At 42.2% G+C, this 23,601-nt stretch overlaps 1 protein-coding gene across 1 annotated transcript; it reads right to left on the reverse strand.

The window, feature by feature from the left end:
* Positions 1–151: 151 nt before the first annotated feature.
* Positions 152–23,470, reverse strand: lars1b (leucyl-tRNA synthetase 1b). The gene is made up of 32 exons (XM_076750931.1): positions 23,323–23,470; positions 22,837–22,958; positions 22,273–22,360; positions 22,056–22,136; positions 21,579–21,716; positions 21,285–21,446; positions 20,622–20,734; positions 20,225–20,288; positions 20,053–20,141; positions 19,675–19,900; positions 19,167–19,254; positions 18,143–18,219; positions 17,912–17,965; positions 17,683–17,823; positions 16,809–16,886; positions 16,496–16,581; positions 16,180–16,245; positions 15,973–16,055; positions 14,599–14,737; positions 13,847–14,059; positions 11,814–11,871; positions 10,991–11,054; positions 9,484–9,667; positions 8,415–8,505; positions 8,032–8,172; positions 7,027–7,167; positions 5,217–5,327; positions 4,653–4,763; positions 3,260–3,364; positions 2,251–2,346; positions 1,829–1,961; positions 152–1,215 (listed from the first exon to the last, which is right to left on the reverse strand). Exons 1-32 carry the CDS (start codon positions 23,326–23,328, stop codon positions 1,010–1,012), a joined length of 3,555 nt encoding a protein of 1,184 aa, XP_076607046.1. The 5' UTR covers positions 23,329–23,470; the 3' UTR covers positions 152–1,009.
* Positions 23,471–23,601: the final 131 nt, after the last annotated feature.

The following is a 23,601-nucleotide window of genomic DNA, read 5'->3' on the forward strand; positions in this document are numbered from 1 at the left end:
GACACTACAGGGGAAAAGATCCAACTTCGCAAAAAAAACCATGACACACTATGTCAAGAGTCTTATTCTTGAGGGGAACGGTTGTCTTATTTATGTCCTTAGAAGAAATAAAACAACACAGAGAAAATAAAGAAACAAGAAACAAGGGGGCTGAATATTTTATAGGTTTTATTATTTCTCTGGAAAAGCACAAGTCAGACAAGCACCATCCACGGCTAGAAAATAGGAAAGCTGTCTGACAGGCTGACAAAACATGAGGGAACAATATACCTCACCCTCAATGTATAAAACAACACAGCAGACGCATTACCATCTATATGAAAACAACAGGCATTCAGGAAGATGCAGGAGCAGTCTCACAATGTGATAACAAAAAAATACGTGGTTGGCCAGCAACAAAGTAGGACACGGTGGTAGATGTTTGTTGCTTTCAGGAGAAAACTATTTAAAAGCTTCATTATACAGATAGTTGCTTATTTATTGTGCACCACATCAGACAGGAATAAGAGTTGCCCATGGAGAAAAATTATGAGATTCAACTTTAATTTAACAGACAATGAAGAGATGGCACAGAATACAAATTCTGGTGTGATCCTCCAATACCAAGTCCTTACGGGAAGGTTTGGGATCATTTCAACATTGTAGTTTTTTTTTCACACCATTAAAAGAACCTAATTTAAGTACCAATGACTCAATAGTCTTGTGTTTTTTTTTTTGTAAAGGAAGATAGAAGCACACTGTTCAGGTCCCATTCGTTTCAGGTATCCATTTAGGTCACAGTCAGCAGTGAAAAGGTGCAACCCAGAGCCTGTACATCTGTCAAATCATACATTATAGATCATACATTTACTTTTGAGTCAGTGTTTTATGGCTTTGGGTCAAAAGGACCCACTTTATTGTAACATTTCATGGTATATTTGAACCTTTCCCAAATGATTCACTGCTGAATGTGCCCCCATGTGCCTGTGTGTGTGTGTGTGTGTGTGTGACAGAGACAGTGAATGTAACTCTATTGAACCAGATAAACCAGAGTGTCCCCGATGTCCACGGTGAGGCCATTGTCAGCCAGGGTGACCCTCTTCTCCTCCAGATTGATGCTGAACACAGATTTGTTGGAGATGGGCAACTTGCCCTGTTCCTCCTGTCCCAGGACGGGCACACGGCGAGGTCCCAGGACGGGGTCCTCGTACCTCATCAGCTTCACTCTGGACAAATCTGGTGGAGCGGAGGGTGGTAGAGTCAGAGGTGGGGTGAGAGAGAGAGACAGACGACAGACGGACAGACGGAGGAAGTGCAGAGTAAGAGATGAGAATAAGAAAGAATACAGAGAGAAATAAAGGTAAGCAGGGAAGTGATGGAGAAGATGAGAGGAGGGAGGAAGATGTTAGAGGAAGACAGGAGAGGAGTGAAAAGGAGAACAGGTTACAGAGCAAATCTGCTAACTTTAGCTGCAAGCACCTCTCATCTTGCATTTAAATCAACGCTACTGGAATAAAGTGGAAAAAGGCCTGCATAAACAACCCCGATTCAAAAAAGAGTTATCTTTGATCAGGATGTATTTTAACTCCCATGTAAAAGTCTAAGCATTTGTTACATCCAGGCTGAGTTACTGCAATTCCACACTGTCAGGCTGCCCCAGTACTGTCACCACTGTCACCATCGCCTCGCACGTTCCCGTGGATTGGAACTCTGCGGCCCTGCTCGACTGGTACTGTATTATTACTAACTCTCTAATCATCATCACATAGATATACACAAGTACAAGTTCATTTTGGGTTCCGAGCCACAGTTTAGAAATTTCCGCCGTATGTCCGTTTATCTGACTAACCTTTGATGAGTCTGTTGACCTTGGCTAGCCTACGGATGATGCTGTCTCTGCTGTCCCCCTGTCGGATGTCAACCTTTGTGGAAAAAAGCCCGTTGGACGGCTGAGGGTTGACCAGGGAAACACACACTCCAGGCTAGAGACACAGAGGAACGACACAAATGCACAAACAAACAGTATAATTGTCGATTTGAGCGTACAAGAAGCACTTTATCCATCAGGGACGCTCCTGCGGGAGGGTTGCGCACAGTTAAACAAGGACCTACAGAGATGAACCCACACAAACACAAACATACTGCAAAAATATGCAAACAAGCTGATGAACAGGTGAAGAATAAGCTTACATCTGTGCTCTAACACATACACACAAACACACACTCAAAGCCTGCTTTGAGAGCAACCGACACACAACCGAAAGCATTTACCTCTGATCTGAAAACACTGAACGGTTTCCCTGGGCAACAGTCCTCCTTCACTTTGTCGTCAGCCTCGGATGCAAACAAGATGTCTATCTGTTCCAACTATAGAGGAGAGATGTGAAGAAGAACGATCATCGGCTGATCAGTCCAGCACCAGACAGTGTGTACACAGGTGTGTTTGGTGTGCACGCTGGCAAATGCTGAGGGTGTTAACCAGGCTCTGGCAGTGATCGGAAACCAAACATCTGGCTCCGCACTACTCTGTCACACATCCCCAGTCATGGATGGTATTTCAGTTTGAGACTGCAAATAACAGGATTGTAAACTACTTCTCTAAATTTCTCAAGTCATCTGCAGCATAAATCACAGCATAAGCTGCAGCATACATCAATAAAATGCATCAAGTTTTTTTTGGTTCTACATGATACAGCATATTTCTGTATGGATTTGACTTTTGTGTGGCAGCTTATCTTTAGCTATGATCAATCAGAAACAAGGGAATTGGATTCAGAGTGTTAGTTAGACACTGATAATGTACAATTTTCCTTTTCTGTGGCGAAATCTGTGCTGGTTTCAGCAAAGAACCTCGGGGACTTGGGCTTTACGTTTTCACTAGGCTAAGCTGCTGTGCAGACAGAAGTATTAAAGGCTTTCCTGACTGAGCTCAGGATTGTCTCAACTGACTTTTGCAGAAGTAGTGAAACTCAAGCTTTAAAGCCGAGGAAACCAAAATGCTGCGGCTGCACGCTGCAGCTTGACATTTATCTAAAGACAAATAGAGCCTCATCAAGTGAACTCGCTCAGTTTATTGCTCATATCCTGGGATATAAAATACTGCTCGAGCTGAGATGTTGCTTTCCAACCTCAAATTTAGTGTCATATTTCCAAGTTTGTTCAACTCTTGGCTAAAAAACATGTAGACCTCCTCGGGTGCGTTTTCGGCTTGGACAGACACTTTTGAGCGGGGTCGGCGTTAACCGTCACGTCTGATGTCAGTGTGGATCATAAAACATACCTCCAGAGAATTGGTTAAGTAGACCAGGTTCTCCATCAGGACTGCCCGCTCATCAAACTCCAGCTCCAGATCCAAGACCCTGGGCCCGTTCTTCTCCAGGTTCTCCTACAGAACACAAAGCAGAGCCCAAATAATCAGAATCAAGCATGGAACACTCCCATGAAGGGTGGACAAGAATAAATAAATAATCTGACCTCTCCTGAGAAACGAGCAGGATGTATTCAGTTGTAATTTGCTACATTTTCTAACAAGCCAGCAGCCAGAAGAAAAGGAAGAATATTTCATGCACCTTTTGAAGAAATCAGGTTTTTCAGCATTATGCTGAAAGTTCATTGTTATGCTCATGCCGCCACCATGAGCTTATTAAAGGGGAGAAAATAAAAGCTATGGGAACAAAAGATACTAAAACAAACAAGGAGAGCTGGGAAGAGAAAACAACTTGAAAGCTGAAAGACCAGTTTGAGAGACAAGCCGTGGACGAGCACAAAGCTCATCATGACTATTTATTAGCTCCATTCTGTTTGATCCCTGCAGCGAAACAGCAACACCTGAACAAAGCCGTGGGCAGGTGGGAGAGATGACAACTAAAATTTTAATAAGCGCCACGCTTCCACTCATTTATTAGCAACTTGACCTTAAGTGTACATACAGCTTGAAATAACAAGCAATAACTGCAGTGACACTTTAATTTAATGTTATTTTTTTTTACCACCTTGTCATGCTTACACCCATTGAGTGAACGCTGCTATTACATCAAAAGACCGCCTCAATGAGAAAGGCTGCATTTTCCCATTTGAGAGGAACTTAATATAATCTGAATGCAAAGCAGCCACAGTGTAAAAGGTGGCATGTGAAGACGTATGGAGTTGTTGATGGAAAAACCAAACATTTTCAGATTTTTATGAACCCAGCAAACAAACACAGGAACAAGCTGAGACAGCCCGTCACAAGTGTGTGTTGTACTCTTTTAATCAATAAACACATTAAACTCTGCAGACAAAGCATATCTGAAATCTCTTTTGAATTTCAATGCGGCGCTGTTGTTCAGTCTGTTTTATCATTGGCTACAGCTTTGTCAATGTTCAACACAAAGAGGAATAAAAAAAAAAAAAAAAACCCAAAGCTTTTGACGATGCAGTCTCCAATCTTTCAACATAATCACCAGGGCAGACTTTAGACCAATCTGAGGCAGAGTTGTGTGTAAAAACTAAGGATAAGCCACTTTTCAGACAAGTTGAGTAAACAGCTTCTTAGAAAAAAAAAATGTGTACAATGCTGACATTAAAAAATGATCACATAAAAATGACACATGCATTTATTCATTAGGGATAGACGGGTGGAGAGGGGGCAGGGTGTGCCTGTGCACTGACACCTCTGCTTCCTCCAGATTTACCTTGATCATGGCTACAAAGGGCATGACTCTCTTCATGTACTTCTTCAGCTCAGGCAGAGCTCCCAACTCGCCCGCTATCACTTTGTTGTCTGGAAGGACCCCATTGTTGCTCTGGACAGACACCAAGGGAGGGAAAACACAAACACAGACAAACGTGAATGCAGAGAGAGATGAGCTGAGCGGTTAATGGAAAACAGTCTAACTTACATGATCATTCAAGCCACAGGACTTATTAAGTGCACCACAACGCTTGAGACCCCATTTACTCCTGGTATTAAAACTTGATCTATATCTCAACTCAACAACTCACAGAACTCGGATGGAAAAAGACTCTGGGGCCCATCTGACACCACCTTAAATTACTCCTGTGCAGGTTTTGCTCTTGAGGACAGAGATTCGATCTCAATGAGGATAATGAGAACGCTCTAAAAATACCATTTGTAAACACAAAGGAAGGATCAGACAGTTTATTATCCGGCAATGTGTCCGGATGCAGATTCCATTTTAACACCAGGTGTAAATGGGGCGAAACATTAGCGCGGTGCATGAGTGTTTATTTCTCACCTTGTAGTGCTTGCCGAGCAGGGATAAGGCACTGTGCTGCCACGGAGGGTAGCTCTTGGCAACGTAGATGGTGCAGTGAGAGGGTTTGGTCGGGGGTTTTGAGTCACCTTTCTGTTGGAGGAAAAAACAGCATAAAAAAGGAGCATTTGAGATTCCTTTACGCACATCGTCAGGTACATAGGACTTTGATGGTTTTGCATCTATTCAGCGCAGTGACAGCACATTTCCAGGCTGGTTGGGGGCCTCAATGGGAAACACACACTGCGTATGGATTATTCAAGAAGCAAGCTGGTGTGTGTGTGTGTGTGTGTGTGTGTGTGTGATTTTCCACAATGAAGATGGGGATCTGTGAACTTATTTTATGTGACAGCTGTCAAGTCTACTCTTGTCCTGTACTGTATGTGTGGCTGCATGTGTGTTTCCACAAATGAGTCTTGATGTGACAGTGCATTATCATTACATTAAAAACTACGAAAATGACATAAAGCTAAGAAAACACATTATTACCTTCATAGTGGTAAGTCACACAGCCTCTACTGTATCAATGCTATTGCAGATGTGCCTTGTAAAATTACGGTCACGCGCTCCCTGAATGCTCCAGCTCGGGATGCTGTTTGCAAACAAAATCTGTCCTCCTCCTTAACATACATGTATGAGAACATGGTTATGTTCCTTTTCTCCCCTTTTCCCAACACCCCTCCATCTCGCCTTCGTAGCAACAAAGCATTTGCAGCAAAATCGATAACCTGGAAGCCTGAGTTGCTGGCTGTCTCAAATCTCATCAATACCTGCTTAGCTTTTCTCCCAGCTGTCTACAGCCACTTATCGACATACCGAACTGCTCGACAATGGGCCAACTTTCCCGCTGTGAACACAAGCCAGACTTCGAGTGCATCTAAGGGGATAGTCAAGTCAATTTTTATTCATATAGCTCAACATGACAAATTTGCCTTGAGGGGCTTCTGCGCAGCACATGACACACTCTATTCTTAGACCCCCAATATACAGCACAAGACGCTGAGTGGCGGAGAAAAGGCGTCAATAGTCTATTAAAGTTCAGTGTCCAACTGTTGAATGTGGACCATTAAAATAGGTGATTGCTACTCACTTAGCGTGCATGCTTAAAACATCCTCAGAGACTAAACAGACTTCACCGAGAGCAGGATTTAAGTAGAGCATTTTGTGTTGAAAACGTAATTTATTTTGATTCAGTTCCAAGCAGATTTTCAAAGCTCTGAGTCCAAAAAATACATCCTCTCTCTTTTTAAGCAGCAAAGGACAAAGTACAAAACAACTGTTTCCCTAAACTGTGAATATGTTATTCAACAAAGTGTGAGTTTAAGTTCCTGGTTTGAATCAGTCGAGTTATTTACAATCCTAAACAGATTCAATAAACGATTTGAAATTCAGATTCAGATAAGAGGACTGCATACTGGAACCAAATACGATAAAATGCTTCTGAATCCCAATTCTTCTTTCGGCACGCTGCCTGATATTTTCAAGCTTCTTATTGTGCTGTTTTTATTATTTTCTGCCTCATTGTGCTCCCCATCAAACAATCATGAAACTGTTAAACAACACCCGAGGGAGAGAAGACTGTGAAACAACGCTGCCTCCGATTTAATTACCACACTTGATGCACTTCGAGACAAGTGCGGGATTTCATAAAAAACTATTAAAAAGAAAGCAATCAATTCTGAAATCAATATTCGTTTTTCACAATTACTTGAAGAAAAAAAAAAAGCCATTGCAGCAGTAGAAGGAAAGTGGCAGTGAAGCATGTGAAACAACAAGCGGAGGCACTTCTTACTTTGCTTTTGGGGGGCTGCATGTATGCCTTGAGTCTCAGCCGCAGGTCGTGCGCGGTCTCCATCAGGTACTGAGAGGAGCGGATCAGGACCTCGTCAACTGGACCCGCCACGGGCCAGGATGCCTTCCTCAGAGAGACGGCCTATCAGAGGAAGAGGGAGATCCAAGAGATGGCGGATGAGCGACGGGGAAAGACTGTTGGTAGTGCATTTTGGTATCATTATGGTGTTTTGTGTGGGGAATGAAAAAAATAACAAAAGTTGGAGGTCGAGCAGAGGTTTGGAATCCTATTAACTGCACAGCCACCGGTCGCAGCACCTTCATTACCAAAAGAGCCACACGCCATATTAGCTGAGCATGTGTGAGAATCCCAGAATGATGTGTGTACCTCTGTGTCCACTGAGTGCCTCTTAGCTCTTTAGCTGCCGGTGCTGAACACATGATTAGAGTTATGGGGCTTTTGTTGTTGCTAAGCGACAACCGAAAAACCCATCTGCAGCGCAGCGGCACTCTTTCATATTCATAAAATTGAGTGTTAAAAATATTCCTGGCTCTCTGTGCTGTTGGGAACGTGCAACAGCGTGTGCGTTCCTTTCATACCGGCGAGAAAAAAAAAAAAAAAAAAAAAAGGACATGGTGTGAGGACAGGCTCCAGGTGGACATGTACACCAGCAGAGGGGAAGTGTGTATGCGTGTGTGTGCGTGTCTGTGTGTGTGTGTGTGTTAGTAGCCATTTCACACAAGTAAATGAGCTGTGGGACCCGCGCTTCTGCAGACCTACATGAAGTATGTCGCCTAGCTTGTTGCTCCCAGGTGTGTTCGTGGATATGAATGAACACAGGAAATGTTTAAATGCTTCTTTCATACTTTCTGTTTTCCAGGGCAGATGAACACCAAAGACAGAAGGGACGAGAGGATGAAAGTCACATTTGAACCCGCAGTCAGAGCACGCAGGCAACTCAGAACGTGAAACCCACTTTATGATGCTAAATCCACAGTTTCTTACCTTGCCAAGCAGACCCCAGGTGTATTCACAAAGGTGTGGGCAGATGGGGGCCAGCAGCAGCGTTTGTCTCTCTATGAACTGGAAGACGAGCTCTCTGTGCATACCCTCGATAGCCAGCTCACGATATTTATCTTTGGCTGCCTGCAAAACATACAGAAAACAGTTTAAAAGGTTCTCAGCTATTGTGATTCCTTATCTTCAATCCAGTGAATTCACCACATGTTCAGGATGAGATCTGAATCCTCAGTCATGTTATGCTCCATCTACTGTTTAATCTGTCACTGCAGTAGCTAGAATATCATCTCATTAAATGCTTAAGGGAAAGCATGCCCGTCCTTAAGATATAATGATGATTTTTTTTAAATAAGGGATGTTTTATTTACCTGGAACTCAAAGAAGCCGCTCTTCAAAGCCTCCTTGTACATCATCCTGTCATAGTGCTGCTCTGTTTTCAAGATGCCTGCATTCATCTCGCTAGACAGGACACAAAATCCTTTGAATCAATCTGCAAAGTCAGTTTACCATTCACTTTTCAGCCCTGAGAAGTACAGAGTCGCAAAGGTCAGCATTTTCAGAGGGACCCATCGTGAACTCTGAAGGACTGGCCATCTTCTGGGGTGCCTGGTTTCACGTCTTGCCTCTGAGTGCTAACTGACCACAGTTATATCCTATTTTTACTTTTCAACCACAAAAAGAAATCAATTCACCTAAGCTCATGGAAACACACTGCAAGGCAACATGAAGAGAAACAGACTCAACTTGAATAAATTCACCTCCTTCCACTTTACAACCCTGGTCGATGCATCTGACCAGAAGTAAACATGATGATGTTCTATTTCTGCTCAATATAGACCAGAGCCAAAATGAGAGAGACAAAGTCATTTATCAAAGTAAAAGTCTCAACATTTGTAGGTTTCAGTTTTACCAATGTGAACATCTGCTGCATTTCCATATCTGATTTTGCTAATGAATAAATAGGGTAACACTTTATATCAAGGCACACATATTCACCATGGACTAGTTGCAAGTTAGCATACATATCAGTAGCTTCTTGGCTCTTTATTAGTCATTATAAAACACTTATTAATGTCTTATTCTGCATGCTTTCCTTCAATGACCTAATTACTGCTAATTGATAGTAAATAAGGAAGTTGTTGTTCATGAATTAAATTAATTACCTAACCCTTAAGCTCCTTAACCCCCTAAACCCCAGAGTAATAAGTGCTTCAGTCATAGGCTTCACATATATTAACAATTAATCATTTCTGTCATTTCTCAAGCAAAAATGTCAAATATTTGCTGGCTCCAACTTTCCAGCCTTTGGGTTTTGGACTATTGGTTGGGCAAAAGAAGCAGACGTCACTTCAGGCTCTGGGAAATTGCAAATTTCAGAATTTTTTGTCATTTCAATTAACTGATGTGATCTACAAATCCAACTCTATCTGCATCTACCTGGCAAAGACCCGATCGTTGAAAGTGTCAGCAGGTCCTGTCCTCAGGTTGTTCTGGTTGGCGATCATCTCCTTCACCCACTCCACCCAGGTGTAGAGACGCAGGATGCCAGCGTCAGCCATGGTCTCCACAAAGTTGGCATCCTCCACCGTGTCCCCGGCATCGGCTAGCGCCAGACGCATACCTGAGCGAGGAGGCAGTGTTAAAACAGCAGGTAGTACAGGATCCAACAGAACAGGTGTAATATAAGGTGTTTGAAGTTGTGGTTAAGGTTTCAGAGCACGACCAACGCCTCCATTCCCACTGCCTTTGTAATTTACTCAAATTAAATATCCAGTATGGGCCCCTTAATCGCATGGCACACACGCAAATCCTGAACGCAGCACTTGTTTTCTCTTCTGCATAATACTTCTTGCCAACCAGGTGAGGTTCAGAGGCTTTGTGGAAAATTCCACCGTCTGAGAAAACTTCAAATACCCAGCAGACATCACTCCAGGCTCTCAGACAGGAAGTTGACTTAATACGTCGATCCGCTGTCAGACCATGAAGTTCTTTACATCCACGGCAGGACGGTTTCTGGAGACATAACAGACGCATCTATCTATTATTCAGCTCATTCAAACACAAAAACGCGGGGTAGAAATAACAAACAAAGCAACACGGAGGGTGGATCGGCTAATCCTGAGGTATACTGAGGCAGGAGGGATATCAAGGTTAATCTGAGTCCCGGCCAGATCAGATACCCATAGCTAGAAAACCGAATAAACATACAGAGCCGAACAACAAAATGGATTATCATTATCAATGATGCCAGACATCAGGCTTTTGTTTCAAACTACATTTCCAGAAACACATCGAGTCTCACTCTCACAACAGCGAAAATCTGTTCTTCCTCTCACGCTCCATCCAAATATTTATTTTAGAGACCATGCTTTTCCTTCTTCCCTCTGTAGCTTGCTGTCCTGTGGAGAGACCAACAGGAGGGACTACCTTTCTGGAATGATGATCAGGCTAACACATGATAATTCATGATTGATTGGAACATTTTGAATGCAATAATATCATAAAACTGCTGGATATTAATTTGTTGCTTCCAGTGGAGAGATCATGTTGCACATACACTGAATTATTGGTTACACTTTGAGTAAAGCATGCATTATAAATTATTCTACAGAAGCTCATTGCTTACAGTGCAGTATACGGAATATGATATATGCAACAGCTCAAAGCACCCGATATCAACACCTCAGCTATCCTATGAAGACGGGCCGTTTTCTAATTATCTTCAGCAAGGGATAAAAGATGCTTATAGTGTTATCAAGTGTAATGGCCCGTGCACTATGAGCGCACATTGTAATCTGTTCTAGATGTACACCTGATGTGTTTTTCTCCAGTGTTTCAACGAAACGTGACAGAGATATTGAAAGAAAATCATGCCAGAGGAGAGGAGTAAAAGATAAGAAACAGAGCACAGGAGGGTGATAAATCAAGAGGAAACGGAGTGTACCGTCTGCTGAGAACTTGTCAATGGCTTGGGTGAGAGTGAGGAAGTTTCCAGTTGATTTGGACATCTGGTGAATAGGAAAACAGATGTTAGCAGCCAGAATCTTTCAAGTATGCCCGCCCACACAAATTCCTTACAAAGCTGAGTGGAATAAAACCATCGTGTCACAGACTGTGTTTGCAGTGCAAATCAGCAGCACACAGTAATTAAAATTCTTAACAACATCAAACACTAGTTAATTACTGGCACATAAGAGGAGCAGTTTTTAAACACAAAAGGTTTGCTGCAAAACATAACAGTCCTAATAGAGTTGCATAATGTTTCAGCTCTGTCTGCGGTTAAACAATCCCAGAGCACATCAGATAGGACCAGACCTTTTCCCCTGATATTCAAACCTTAATTACAAATCAATAAAAACAACCCCTATTCCTACAAAGCCCATGTACTAATATCCTTTATACAATCATGTGTTCACTAAGTGGTGAAGCTCGCTCCAACCTCGCTTGTGAACGGCTAAGACTTTCCAGGATGCCCCTTTCATACCCAATCATGACACTATCACCTGTTACCAATGAACCTGTTTACCTGTGGAATGTTCCCAACAGGTGTTTTTGGAGGATTCCACAACTTTCCCAGTCTTTAGTCGCTCCTGTCCCTACTTGAAATTGATGAGGTCCGACATATACGCAATATATGCATATATATACACACAAATATGTTTTCTTTGTACTGTTTTCAGCTGAGTACATGTAGTCTTATTTATGCTTTACTCAGCTTGTTTGGAATTGGGGATGTATCAATATATACAGGTTAATATTTCCCACACCTTTTCGGAGTTGAGGAGCAGATGTCCGTTGGCTCGCACTGCCTGGGGCCACTTCCCGCTGCGGATGAGAGAGGATGCTCTCCTTAGTGTCATCTTCACCATCATCATCATCGATATAATCAAGGTAACCCAGAGTTGCTGCTCACATTTTAAAGTCAAATGTAATGCTTTTATGAACAATTAAAGCTGATAACCTTTCCACAGCAGCAGTAAAAATTAATATTAGTGGGTTAAAATCATTACCATGATATTAATAAGGACATTTTTCCATTATTAATATGTATTGCCATTTAACAAAGTATACAACACTGCATAGAAATTAATAAAATTAATGATTAATGCAATTAATGTTGCTCCAATATTATGCTTTACATTAGATAAAGCTCTACCAAAACCTCAATAACTTGGATTAAATTACAATTCACTTGGACACTAGAATTATGAAAATAAATTAAAAATATGATAATCGTGATGCAATTCTGCTAAAAGATGACAAACTAGAAAATGTAGCAAGAAGAGCAAGGCTCGAAAAGCTGCAATTACGTGACGTAAGGGTAACTCAACATTGTACATGTTGTACTTGCAGAGCAGGGATTTGAACAGAGTGTTTAATCAGTCGGCTGCGATGCTGCAACAAGGAAGCTAATGTCTAAAACACAGATCCACGTCTGCAGGGCTGCAGCACCTGATTTTGCTGAATCTGCAGATCAAATTCTGATGTCACAGTTTAATGTACAAAATGTCATTAGACGGCATGGCATGAGACGGTGGGGGCCCTAAGGGGCACCTTCAGCAACAGACTGCTGCATCCACTCTGCCCGTCATTACTTCAAATTAGTTGTTTTGTCTTACCAGCAGTCCAAAACCCAAAGAAATTCAATTTACACTGATGCAATACAGAGAAAAAGAACATCAGAGAAAGAGCAGGTCATCACATTAGAAGAGCTGGAACTAGTGAGTGTTTCAGTGGGTCGTTTCAGCAGAATATGTCGGTGGAACAACATTAAAAAACATAGCTTGGCGAGATGCAAACTTGAAAACAAGTCAGATCAAAGTTTTGAATACCCTCAGATACACCTGCAGTGAATGGGAGAGAGAGAAAGGCTGAACACCGTCCATCTGTGTGAGCCCCAAAGCGGAAAGTTGTGTCCAATCAACAAACTTCAAGTATCAGAACAGCGGCATCAGGAGCATCTGTGTCAACCATGAAGAAAGCTGCCCTGAATGGGGGGGGGGATCTACCATTCAATTATGAGGAAGCAGTGTTCAACACGGAGCCAGAATGTCTCCAAGGAAAATCCTAAACACGCTCACATTCTCCTGAGAGGAAGCTTAATTGCCCCAAAGCTTAAGCTTGTAGCTACAAGATTTTGACAATATTGGTGGAAACAGATGTAGCTGAGCATGAGGATGTGGTTGGTCATACAGAGTTAAAATTAAGGGGAAATCAGCCATAAACGCTGATGCTCATAAGAACAACATGAACGCAATGATTAAATTAAGTGAATTTGTTAAATATTTGCATGAATGGAAAGGCTCCAATGATCCTATGAAACATTAGTGTGAAATTTGTCATAATTAGCGAATGAATGCTTGAGCTATGTCCAAGAGAATGGTGCATATGTATGTACAACCCAAAAACATAATGCCTCTGGTCATGGCTGTCGCTGGCACAGAGGCGTTAAAAACCACAAGGAATAGCAGACATCTGCTAAATGAGCAGAGTGTGAGACACAAGTTCAAATCAAGAGTCAGTCCAAATAAGCTTGACGACGCTTACAGGCCTGGAACCAGCTACAACCAGAAGAGGATCCAGGAAGTTACTGGTCCCGGCCAAGAATTAGTCCAGCACATAACTGCCTATAAAGTGGCAAACTGGGCCTCAGAGGTGTTGGTCGATTTCGTTATGGTAAATGGACTGTATTTATAGCATGAAAGTGGTCCTTTCATCTAACTCTTGGTGAGTCCACCAAACATGAAGGAAATGCCAGCTAAGAGGACCCTAACTTGAAAAGAAAAATGGGCAAACTCACTTGTCTTTGGGCCACATAGCCACGTGGTTGTACAGGTAGTAAGACAGGTGGTTAGGCACCAGGTCTTTGCCAGACACGCGGACGTCCACAGGGTACCAGTATTCAAACTCCCTCCTCAGCCTCTGTAGATGCTCTTTAGGGATGTCTGTCTTGGGGAAAGGAGACGTCTTGAAGAAGATGAAGTCCCACACCTCTCTGGTCATCTGCTCCGGCCTGTGGAAAAGAAAAGAAAAAAAGAGGAGACGAGCGCCGTCAAGGCTACAACGAGGGATGTATTGGATTGAAGCAAGGTGAAAAGAAGTCATGAGGTGTGTGTGTGAGAGCGTGTTTCACTTCTCTTTGCCCTTTCGTCTTAGTGCTGAGGAAGAGATTTGGTGTTACCTAAAACAACATTGAGCTATGAATTGATTTTTTTAAAACTGTTTCTGAAAGGCAGCATTTGTCATTGTGTGGACGTTTATTCATTTTATTATTTTATTTCATGGATGAATAACGGGCGAGAAATCGACAAAAAAAAAAAAAAGTCTGAAAAGCAACACCTGTCATTAGAAAAGATTAAATTTAGTTATTAACTCGGAGTCTTTCCTCCCTCGGGTGAACCACATCGATGGCTGTTTGAAGGCACAAAGAGAAGGACGAGAGACGGAGAGGCAGCGAAAAAGTCAATCAGTTAACCCTCATTCATTCTATTGTGCAGGTGTGTGTGTGTGTGTGTGTGTGTGTGTGTGTGTGCATGTGCACTGTGTCCATACTTGATGCCCAGTGGTGAGGCTCCCTGCCCGTTGAGCACACCCCCCTGGAGGAGGTGGGCCACAGTGTAGTAAGCCATGTAGATGGTGGAGTCCGATAGTGACTCAATCAGCCACTGCTCGTCCCAAGGCAGCCGGGTTCCTATGGTAACCAGGAGGCGTGCGCGCACAAACACACGCAGGCACGCACGTAACCACAGATCCAGACACAGACAGGCGCACGCACACAGCCATGCGAGAGAAAGCGAAAGAGACAGAAAATTATGAAGACAGACAATTGTTGTCTCCTCTGTGCTGACACAATCTTTTGTTGCATTTGCCATCTTGTCAAGCTGGTTACGCTCTGGTGCCAAGAAAAACGCTAACACAGTGGAATAAGTCCTGGGCTTTATTATGTAATCCTTGGCAAAACAAGCCGAGATGTAAAACTTGAAATAAACTTAACTCAACCAAAGCACAGGAGGCTGACCTGCTGCGGTGACAGGCGCCGCTAGTTTGCTTCTTTTCCTCTAATTTTAATGTTGGGATTTTCTTAGGGCAAAGATTGTGTGGGGAAAAAAAAAAAAAAAAAAAGTTATGAAAGACATGGTGCTCAATCAGTCTAAAAGGCACTAAGCTCGTGTTTTTGTGTTTTCAGTGAATGCCGACTTGAGCTCTTCTACTCGCTTTCGATGGTTAAAAACAGAAAATTACTGCGGTAATTAATTTTCCTCGGCAAGAGCTACATAAATGAGATCTGGGCAACATTCATTATGAAATGTTGATATGATCAAATAAAAAATGAATGCACCTACTCTTGCACACCATATTTTGAATTCATTTGAATTTAACTCACGAAAAATAAAACCTAATTACTGAATTAATTTAAAACACATCTGATCACATTCATCAAAACTCCATCTGCATCTTCACGTTTGAGCTTTCAGAGTATGAATAATGTCGGATGAGGACAACGGTGAAAACATCAAAGTATTCTGAAAATGTGTGGGGAGAGTGCTACAGTAGGAGTCTACAACAGGCCTGGACTGTACTGCACTGGCCTGCACTGTATGCCAGCTGGCCTTCAGTCTGCATCTATTCCTGTACGAACAGAGAGGCAGACTGTTGCTAGGTGCTTTATCAGCAGTCCTTTGTCTCCATCTATAGACCAAAAACATCAGTCATACAGCAGTTAGAAAATCCTCCCGTTCATCTTCGGCAGGCTGGCGCATTTAATCTCAATACAAAAAACAATATTACTTTTGAAAGCTGCAGTAATGATAGCAGATGTAATTGTCACTATATCACCCATATTAACAGTTACTGCACTCCTGACAGTCTCTCTCTCTCACACACACACACACACACACACACACACACACACACACACACACTCACCGAGTCCGTAGGTGCGAGAGCAGGCATGCTCCTGCAGCCAGGCCAAAGTTGCCTCAAAGTTTTTCCTGGTCTCCTCACAAAATCTGTGTAGTTTTTGGCAAAATAGAGCACATGAAATCTTTTAGACTTTAAATGTGATTCTATCTATTTTCTACTCTATACTATGTTGTCTAGACTTTCATAGAAATTCTGGGGTCGGGGTCTTACGTCTCCAAAGGCTTGAGGGCTTCATTAGCCTGCTGCTTCCACTCTGCATCCCCATAGTCCAAATACCTGAAAGACACATATAACTTTAGCTTCCAGCTAATCAAAAAAGGCCCAAATGGAACGAGATATTCTACGCCTGAACCATTTCCAATCATCTCAACTGTATTTTGTCATTATTTAGTTGCAGTTTTGTTTCCAGCATGAACCCATTTAACAAAAAAACCTCACAAGAAAAGAAATCTTTATTTTCACTTGTATCGCCCTTATTTCTACAACACCACCACCACGCAGCTTCAGATCCACTGAGTGCACTCACCACTGGTCACACAGAGCCACAACACACTCATCAGCCGAACGCGACATGACCTGTTTTTCAGGCTCCATGTAGATCATGGCCTCGCCCTGTGATAGACCAATACAGAGCCAACATCATTACAGGTGAATGCAGAACATGTATCATATACAGTATGTTATGAACTAGTAGATACTCGAACAGTGCCCATGCATAAAAAACCCAAACACACTCCAGAATAAAGTCAGACTTTGAAGTTCTTCTACCACACAATATCTGAATACACTTTATTATAGCTTTAAAGATGTTTTCGGATAATAAACAAAGAATGTTTTACCCTCTCAACCATCAACTTCTGGATGGGTTTTTTGACATCCTGGACCTTCTGCCCCTCGTAGCCTTCAACCAGCATGATCTGACAAAGGAAGAAACATTTCAATCACACGGACGCCTTTCTTTCAAAAATAAATGGGCCACATCTCCGCAGTGCATTCTCCAATCACAAAAGATCAGAAACTGCTCAGTGAGCCGACATGTACTCAGAATACACACATATGTACTCAGAGTACACACATGAATGGTGATCTGCGGTGTGGCCCCTTGCAAACTGTGGCATTTAAATTTCCAATCTGCTGACGGTGAAGGCAGCTCAAGTTGTTTCATTTCAATGTCTCTAATGTTATAGTGCGACAGGAAAAAGCCAGCGGCTTAGCAATAAGTGGAAAATACAGCACAGTTTTTCAGGAGTAGACAGAACCAAACTGTCCGAGGGCAACAGTGAGGATGCACCGATGTGACTTTTTCAGTCCTGATACAGATACCTGGGCTTTGGGCGTCTGCCTGACTTAAAGCTTGCTTTCCTTGTTTTGTCAAAGAAAATGTAACAAATAAATACACAAATATAAATGTACTGAATTCTTATTTATTAAAATAATGGGATCTGGTAGCATCAGTATTGGACTGATAACTGATATTAGTATCGGTGCATCTCTAGGCAACATGGATCCTATAGGCAGTTAATGAATAATTTAGTCCAGCCTTAAGGTGTGAATCACTTGGTTTGTGTCTGGGAGATAAATCATACAAGCTTCATACCTAAAGCTATATCCACTGGGGTTGCAGAGGGCTTACATTTTGCTGACCTATGTAGCTGTTTTTTTACTTTTTTTTTTTTTTTTTTTTTTAACTCATTAACCATTAAGTCGACTCACCCCTTCATAGAATCCCTTCAGGTACACTTTCTCCTTGGCTTCAGCCAGCTTCTCCTTGTCATTCTGGCTCTGGATCTTCAGCTCATCACACACCAGAGGAGCAGACAGGTTCCCAAACCCTGGTATCTCAATGATAGGGACCTAACATGTGCACACACATTAAAGTCGCATTTAGATATGGTGGACTCACCACAACCTGACTGAAATCAGACGGCACAGATCATCTTACCGGCTCAAAAGGCAACACCATCTTGTCCTCAATTCCATACTTCTCCCGCAGAGCCTTTGGGGAATGCAAGCGTTTAGAGCAACGTTATTAAAGTGTGAAATGCTGTGCACACTTAAACAATGGATGCATTTTAATCTGGGCTCTGTTGTCTGTGTTTCTCTGCAGCAGACTTCAGCCGAGGTATGAAGGCTCCCTGAATGGTGGCACAGTGGAAACATAGTTAAAGGTCACCTGTTTTTTCTTGATGTCTCTCAGAGCCGCGATGTCATCAGGAGCATCAGAGGGTACACTTGTAACGACCCCCGTACCTGAGGAAAACACAGACGAGGCAAAAGGCCAAAACACAAAATGTATTTATGCAAATCGGGTAGTATGTTTCAGCAATACTGTGATTTACATTTTGCACATTTGCAGCCACTAAATGTCAATTGCCACCACATTTCTGGGAACTGATAAATGTCAAAGGTAGTCCCACATTCACTCTCACTCATTCCTTCCCATGACCCTTAGAAACAGGATGACACGCTGGGCACGGGGAGATTTCGCTCTTATTGAAATTCTGACATTTCAACTTCGTCAGAAATTCCAATTATCGCTATGTACATAAATTCGTCAACAGGACACATAAACACAAACAGACAAACTGCACCCCTGGAGCACCACAGAAAATAGATAGCACTGACGTCTACTAGAACAGAGGCACTCTGAGTGCAATTAGATCTGTTTTATATGTTTATAAATGTTCTCCCTCAGGGGAAAAAAGCAGCCATTACTTCCATCATTTGACATCACAGTACAGCAGTTTCTAAATTATAAGGTGACCTTGGCCTGCTATTTTGAGTCTCCCTAGTATTTTTCCATAAGCTCCTCCAAGAATATCTAAGACAGGGAGAGATAAGGGATAAATCTCGGTGCAGACATTCTGCAGAAAGTAATACCTGAAGCAACATGAGCTGGAATAAATTATCATTATTTGAAACACAGATGGATATAAACACATTTCAAGTAGCTTATGTTGAACCATTCACCAACTGTCAGCTGAATTTCACTTAAGGTCAAGCACATGAAAGATGGAGTACGGCGCCCCCACTCAAGGGTGTTCTGACTGCTGTGAGCAACGTGAACAAAGATGCCTTTCAACAGCTACGACTCTTGAACCACTGTGACAAAGTTCTGCCTTGACAAAAATAAAGCAACGCAAACTCTGTGAATAAACGTATTTCTGTGCTACTCCTTCAAACTTCTTGACTCGTACCTTTGTCCTCCTTGATGGTGAGCATGGGCAGGGCGTAGATGATCTTATAGGAGGTCAGGGGAGCACTCAAGGCACAGCCAAGGATGTCCTAGAATGACACAGAATGATGCAGAGCAGAGGGTTTGCAGGTTGTTTGTGTAACAGCATTGACACCTTGTCCCTCCAACGGTCTTCACATCAGCCACTTAAATTCAGAGTCTTCAATGACTGTTACTACAGAATGTCTTGGACACATGTTTGCTTGTTTGTTTGGTTCCTGAATGAAGGGCTAAAATGATCCACATTTTAGTTCTGGTACAATTCCTGCTCTGTTGACTGAACAGTTTTGGCACTCTGCATCATCAGGACCCACGTGGGGAAATCAAATTCCAGTGAGTTTATGCAGCACTTAAATGCTTCTGATGTGTATATTTATGCTTTTTGGCGTCACAAAGAGAGTGTCACTATTGAATAAGAGCGAACTGAATGAATTATTTACAAGTTATTTGCAAACACACAAAGTGAATACCTGTCCCAGTATTTCCATGATCACTGGCACCACTCCATTCTCTTTGGTGAACCCCTGGTAAGACATGTTCCTGGCAGACCTACTGGTGCAGATGAAGATGTCTCCGCTGGTTGTCTCAAAGGCAACGTACTTCATGTCGGGCCTCACCCAGCAGTTGGTTTGACCGAACATGGTCTCTGGTCTCAGAGTGGCAGCCACCAGGAAGATGTTTTTGCCTTTCATGCCGCTGTGGAAAGCATTAGCACTTTACTTTAATTAAGAGTTACTAACACTGTGTTTATCAAGATGAGAATAATACTTGTGCGTGTAAAACTTGTCTGTGGTATAGTATCCTTCCTAAAAAGATTTGTTGGCACTACTACGTTCGCAATTTATTACCTGCTATAAAAGACTTTGGACTTGAATTTCGCTGTGAACGGTTCAACCATTTTCATCTTGATGAGCGTGTACTCCTGAGGTCCAACTCCCTGCAGGGGAAGAAACATGTTAGTTCAATAAAGATCAATAGTGGTAAATGTATACATAATGTCAGTGAGCCAGGTAAGTGTACCTCTCCTGTCTGTCTGTCATGGTCCATGCATGGCTGCCCATCCTTGGGGGAGTAGATGGTATACCTGCAGAGGAGTTGGGGACAGTCACATAATATTGCTAAGACCATTACATTAAACTGCCTGAGACTAAAAGTCAAACTTTAACATCAGTTATCTTCCGCAGTTATAATTTCAAATATTCCCTTTTCTTTTACCCCCATGGAAATGCGTGACATTGGTACAGGACATTGTTTCAGGCAAGACAGTTCAACTGATCGTGACAGCAACAGAGATAAAGTGCAAGACATTACCATATTATATACTTTGGGGCACTTCCTACTTTCCTTACTTTTCCCTGTATCACTGCAAGGACAGCGCTACGGAACAAGTTGTATAGAAAACTCTAAACCATCTCACCTTTTGCCAAACTTGATCTTTTTTCTCTCCTTCAGTGTGATGAACTGCCACCTGACGAAGGAGTCATAAAAGGGGTTCACATCTGTGGTGATGAAGGAACGCCTCCAGTCCACCTGTGATGTGATGACATGACACCAGGATTTAGGTGCAATTGATTAAAATGAATAACTTGATTTCATTATCCTCAGGAGCAAAACATTCTGGACAAACAAAAAGATGATTGTGTTTTTGTTACTGGGGTTATTTAGTGTGTAACTCATATATTTAGATACAATCCTGATTCCAAGAAAAGTTGGGACACTGTAAATTTAAAATGGATTACAATAATGTTAATGGTTTTACAGTGTTCCTGATCCAATGTAGTGATATCCTTTAAATCATAATCATGTGTTCACAAAGTGGTGAACATCACTCCATCCTCGCTTGTGAACAACTGAGCCTTTCCAGGATGCCCCTTTCATACCCAATCATGATACTATCACCTGTTGCCAATGAACCTGTTTACCTGTGGATGTTCCAAACAGGTGTTTTTGGTCTTTTGTCTTTGTACTGTTTTCAGCTGAGTATATGTCAAAAAGGATTAGCAAATTATCACATGCTCTTTCATTCATGTTTTGCACAGTGTCCCAACTTTTTTGGATTCTTGGTTATAAAATTCATCACCTTGACTCCCATCTGTTTGAGGTCTTTCACAGCCAGAGGAGGGAAGTAGTCCAGCCAGTGTTCAGCACTGGCAAACTTGGCAATCTCCTGGTCATGCAGGCCCAAAGACCTCATAATGTCCCACTGGAAAGTGGATGTTCCAGATTTGGCCACCGCTTTACTCTAACAGAGGAATAAGAACAGAGATGAAAGTAAGGTAAATTGAAACACCCCTTATGAATGCTGAGCCACAAGAAAACTTGAATTCTGTTTTTTTCCATGCCCACTTTTTAAAAAATGCCCTTCGCTCCTAACCTTCTTGCCCTTCGCTTTGTCCTTGATGATGATTTCATCAGATGCCTTTGGGTTCTCCTTCTCCACTTCTTCCTCGTCTGGAAACTGTGGAGGGTTTCCATACAGCTCCATCTCTCTCTTCAGCTTGTCTGCACAGGCCTGGTAGATACAATGTGGATAAAAAAGGATAAATGAAGTAGGCGAATATTTGCATGTCAACATTTGGTTGATAAAGCAGAGAATCAGTGAAAATGCAGCACTAGCTAAATTAACACCAATTGTCATTTTCCTTTAATTCTGCAGGAAAGTTAAGACAAGATCATCGGTTGTGACAACGTGCATGTTGTGTTTGTTGAATGAAAAGTGCATTGGTGATGCAATGAAAAGTACCAACAATTACCATACAAATAATTATGAAATTACCCCCTACCACTCTCTGTCATTGTAACTACACACACAACTTCTGCGATGGACTGAAGAAAAAGAAACAATACTAACTTTGATTGGCATTCCTGTGCAGTGCAGCCCGAATGGGAAGAGGCATTTCTTTCCTTTCAGAGACTGGTATCCAACAGCAAACTACAAAAAAAAAGGGAACAGCAGCAACCAGTGATCACTGCTGCTGAGTATTTGCGTCTCAAGTATCTGCCACAGGTGCAGACTGAAGACGTTAATATCAGTGTTCATCTCCGTCTGCTTTTGTATGCCCACCTACCTCACACTTTGACAAGCTGAACGTGTGGCCAAGGTGCAATCGACCATTCATGTAAGGGTAGGGGAAGGTCACAAAGTACTTGTTTTTGCTGAAAAGGAAACCAGAACAGTTTAAAAAAATGTGTTTGAGATCAAAAGGATTTCATATCTGGTATCTCTGCCAAAGCAAAGTGCTTGTGAACTGGGAAAATGTTGGTGTTCACGTTGAAGGCTCACCCTAAAGTAACTGCCCCACATGCTTTGAGTTTCAAGCCTCACCCACACTTGCATGGCTTGTTTTTTCTTCTCCCAACGGCAACAACACAGAAAAGCTACACTACATACGTACTACTACACGTGAGGACACCAGGTGCTCAGAGTTGCATCAGGAAGATATCAGATGAAGGAAGTACACCTGCAGAAACTGCTATGTTCTCGAGTAATGCAAATTATATAAACTGCTTGCTTCACAGACACTCTTACATATCTGCATACTGAACCACTTCTGGACCATGTGTGACAGAAAGTAACAGTCTTTAGGTACTGAACATAGTATAGGTCCTTCCTCATGATAGAAAACACTCACTTTGTGCTTTCCCCAATTGTTGTCGGTGCATCCTGCTCAAAGGCTTTCTCCTTCTCCCATTTCTCCTGGATCTCGAGCTCAATCTTTCTCAAAAAGTCCAACTTTGCTGTTCCCTTCCGCTCCTGGAATACAATGATGTGCAAGATATCTCATTAGAGGAAAATCAGTACAGGGATAGCCGCAAGTAAACTGAATATAGATTATATCGTAACAAAACTGTTAAGTACCAAAGAATATAAAATAGTAGAAAACACTAGACTAGAATAGAAATACTGTTCAACACGTGTTTAACAAGAAAACAGATGTAATCTCTGTTCCAGCTGAGTCAGATTTCTTTCAAGTCTATTTCTGCAGCTGTCTCGACATCTAGCTTACGTTAGCTAACTTAGCTAATAGCTACAGTAAGTTAATAAGGTGTAACGTGTACACTGCCTCTACACCTACATTAACCATTACAAACGGCAGGTAATTTATCATTAGACCTACCGTCATTTTGGGTCAAATTACCGGCTATTTACTATTCTATTGTTTAGACAGAAGAAACAGCACAAATAGTTTCCAGTTTGACAAGGGGGACCCACGCCACCGGTGCTTGGCTGATGACACCCACAATCATCTTCTCGCGTGGTTTTCTGGGAAATGCAGTCCGTAAAACTTTTCAGGCGTCGTATCTTGAGATATCTAGCCAACTAGGGACTTGATTCATGTCGTAATAATGTGGTAAATCGTACATATTTAGATATAGAACTGTATGGGCGCTGGTTT

Source organism: Chaetodon auriga, chromosome 15 (genome assembly GCF_051107435.1).
Source record: "Chaetodon auriga isolate fChaAug3 chromosome 15, fChaAug3.hap1, whole genome shotgun sequence".
Lineage (NCBI taxonomy): Eukaryota > Metazoa > Chordata > Actinopteri > Chaetodontiformes > Chaetodontidae > Chaetodon > Chaetodon auriga.

Excerpts from the sequence above, each read along its gene's own strand:
- lars1b (XM_076750931.1), bottom strand. Across the intron at positions 8,506-9,483 it reads AACGATCGGGTCTTTGCCAG|CGAGATGAATGCAGGCATCT; the intron begins GTAGATGCAGAT and ends TGTCCTGTCTAG. Across the intron at positions 5,328-7,026 it reads TGCAGCCCCCCAAAAGCAAA|AAAGGTGACTCAAAACCCCC; the intron begins GTAAGAAGTGCC and ends TTCCTCCAACAG.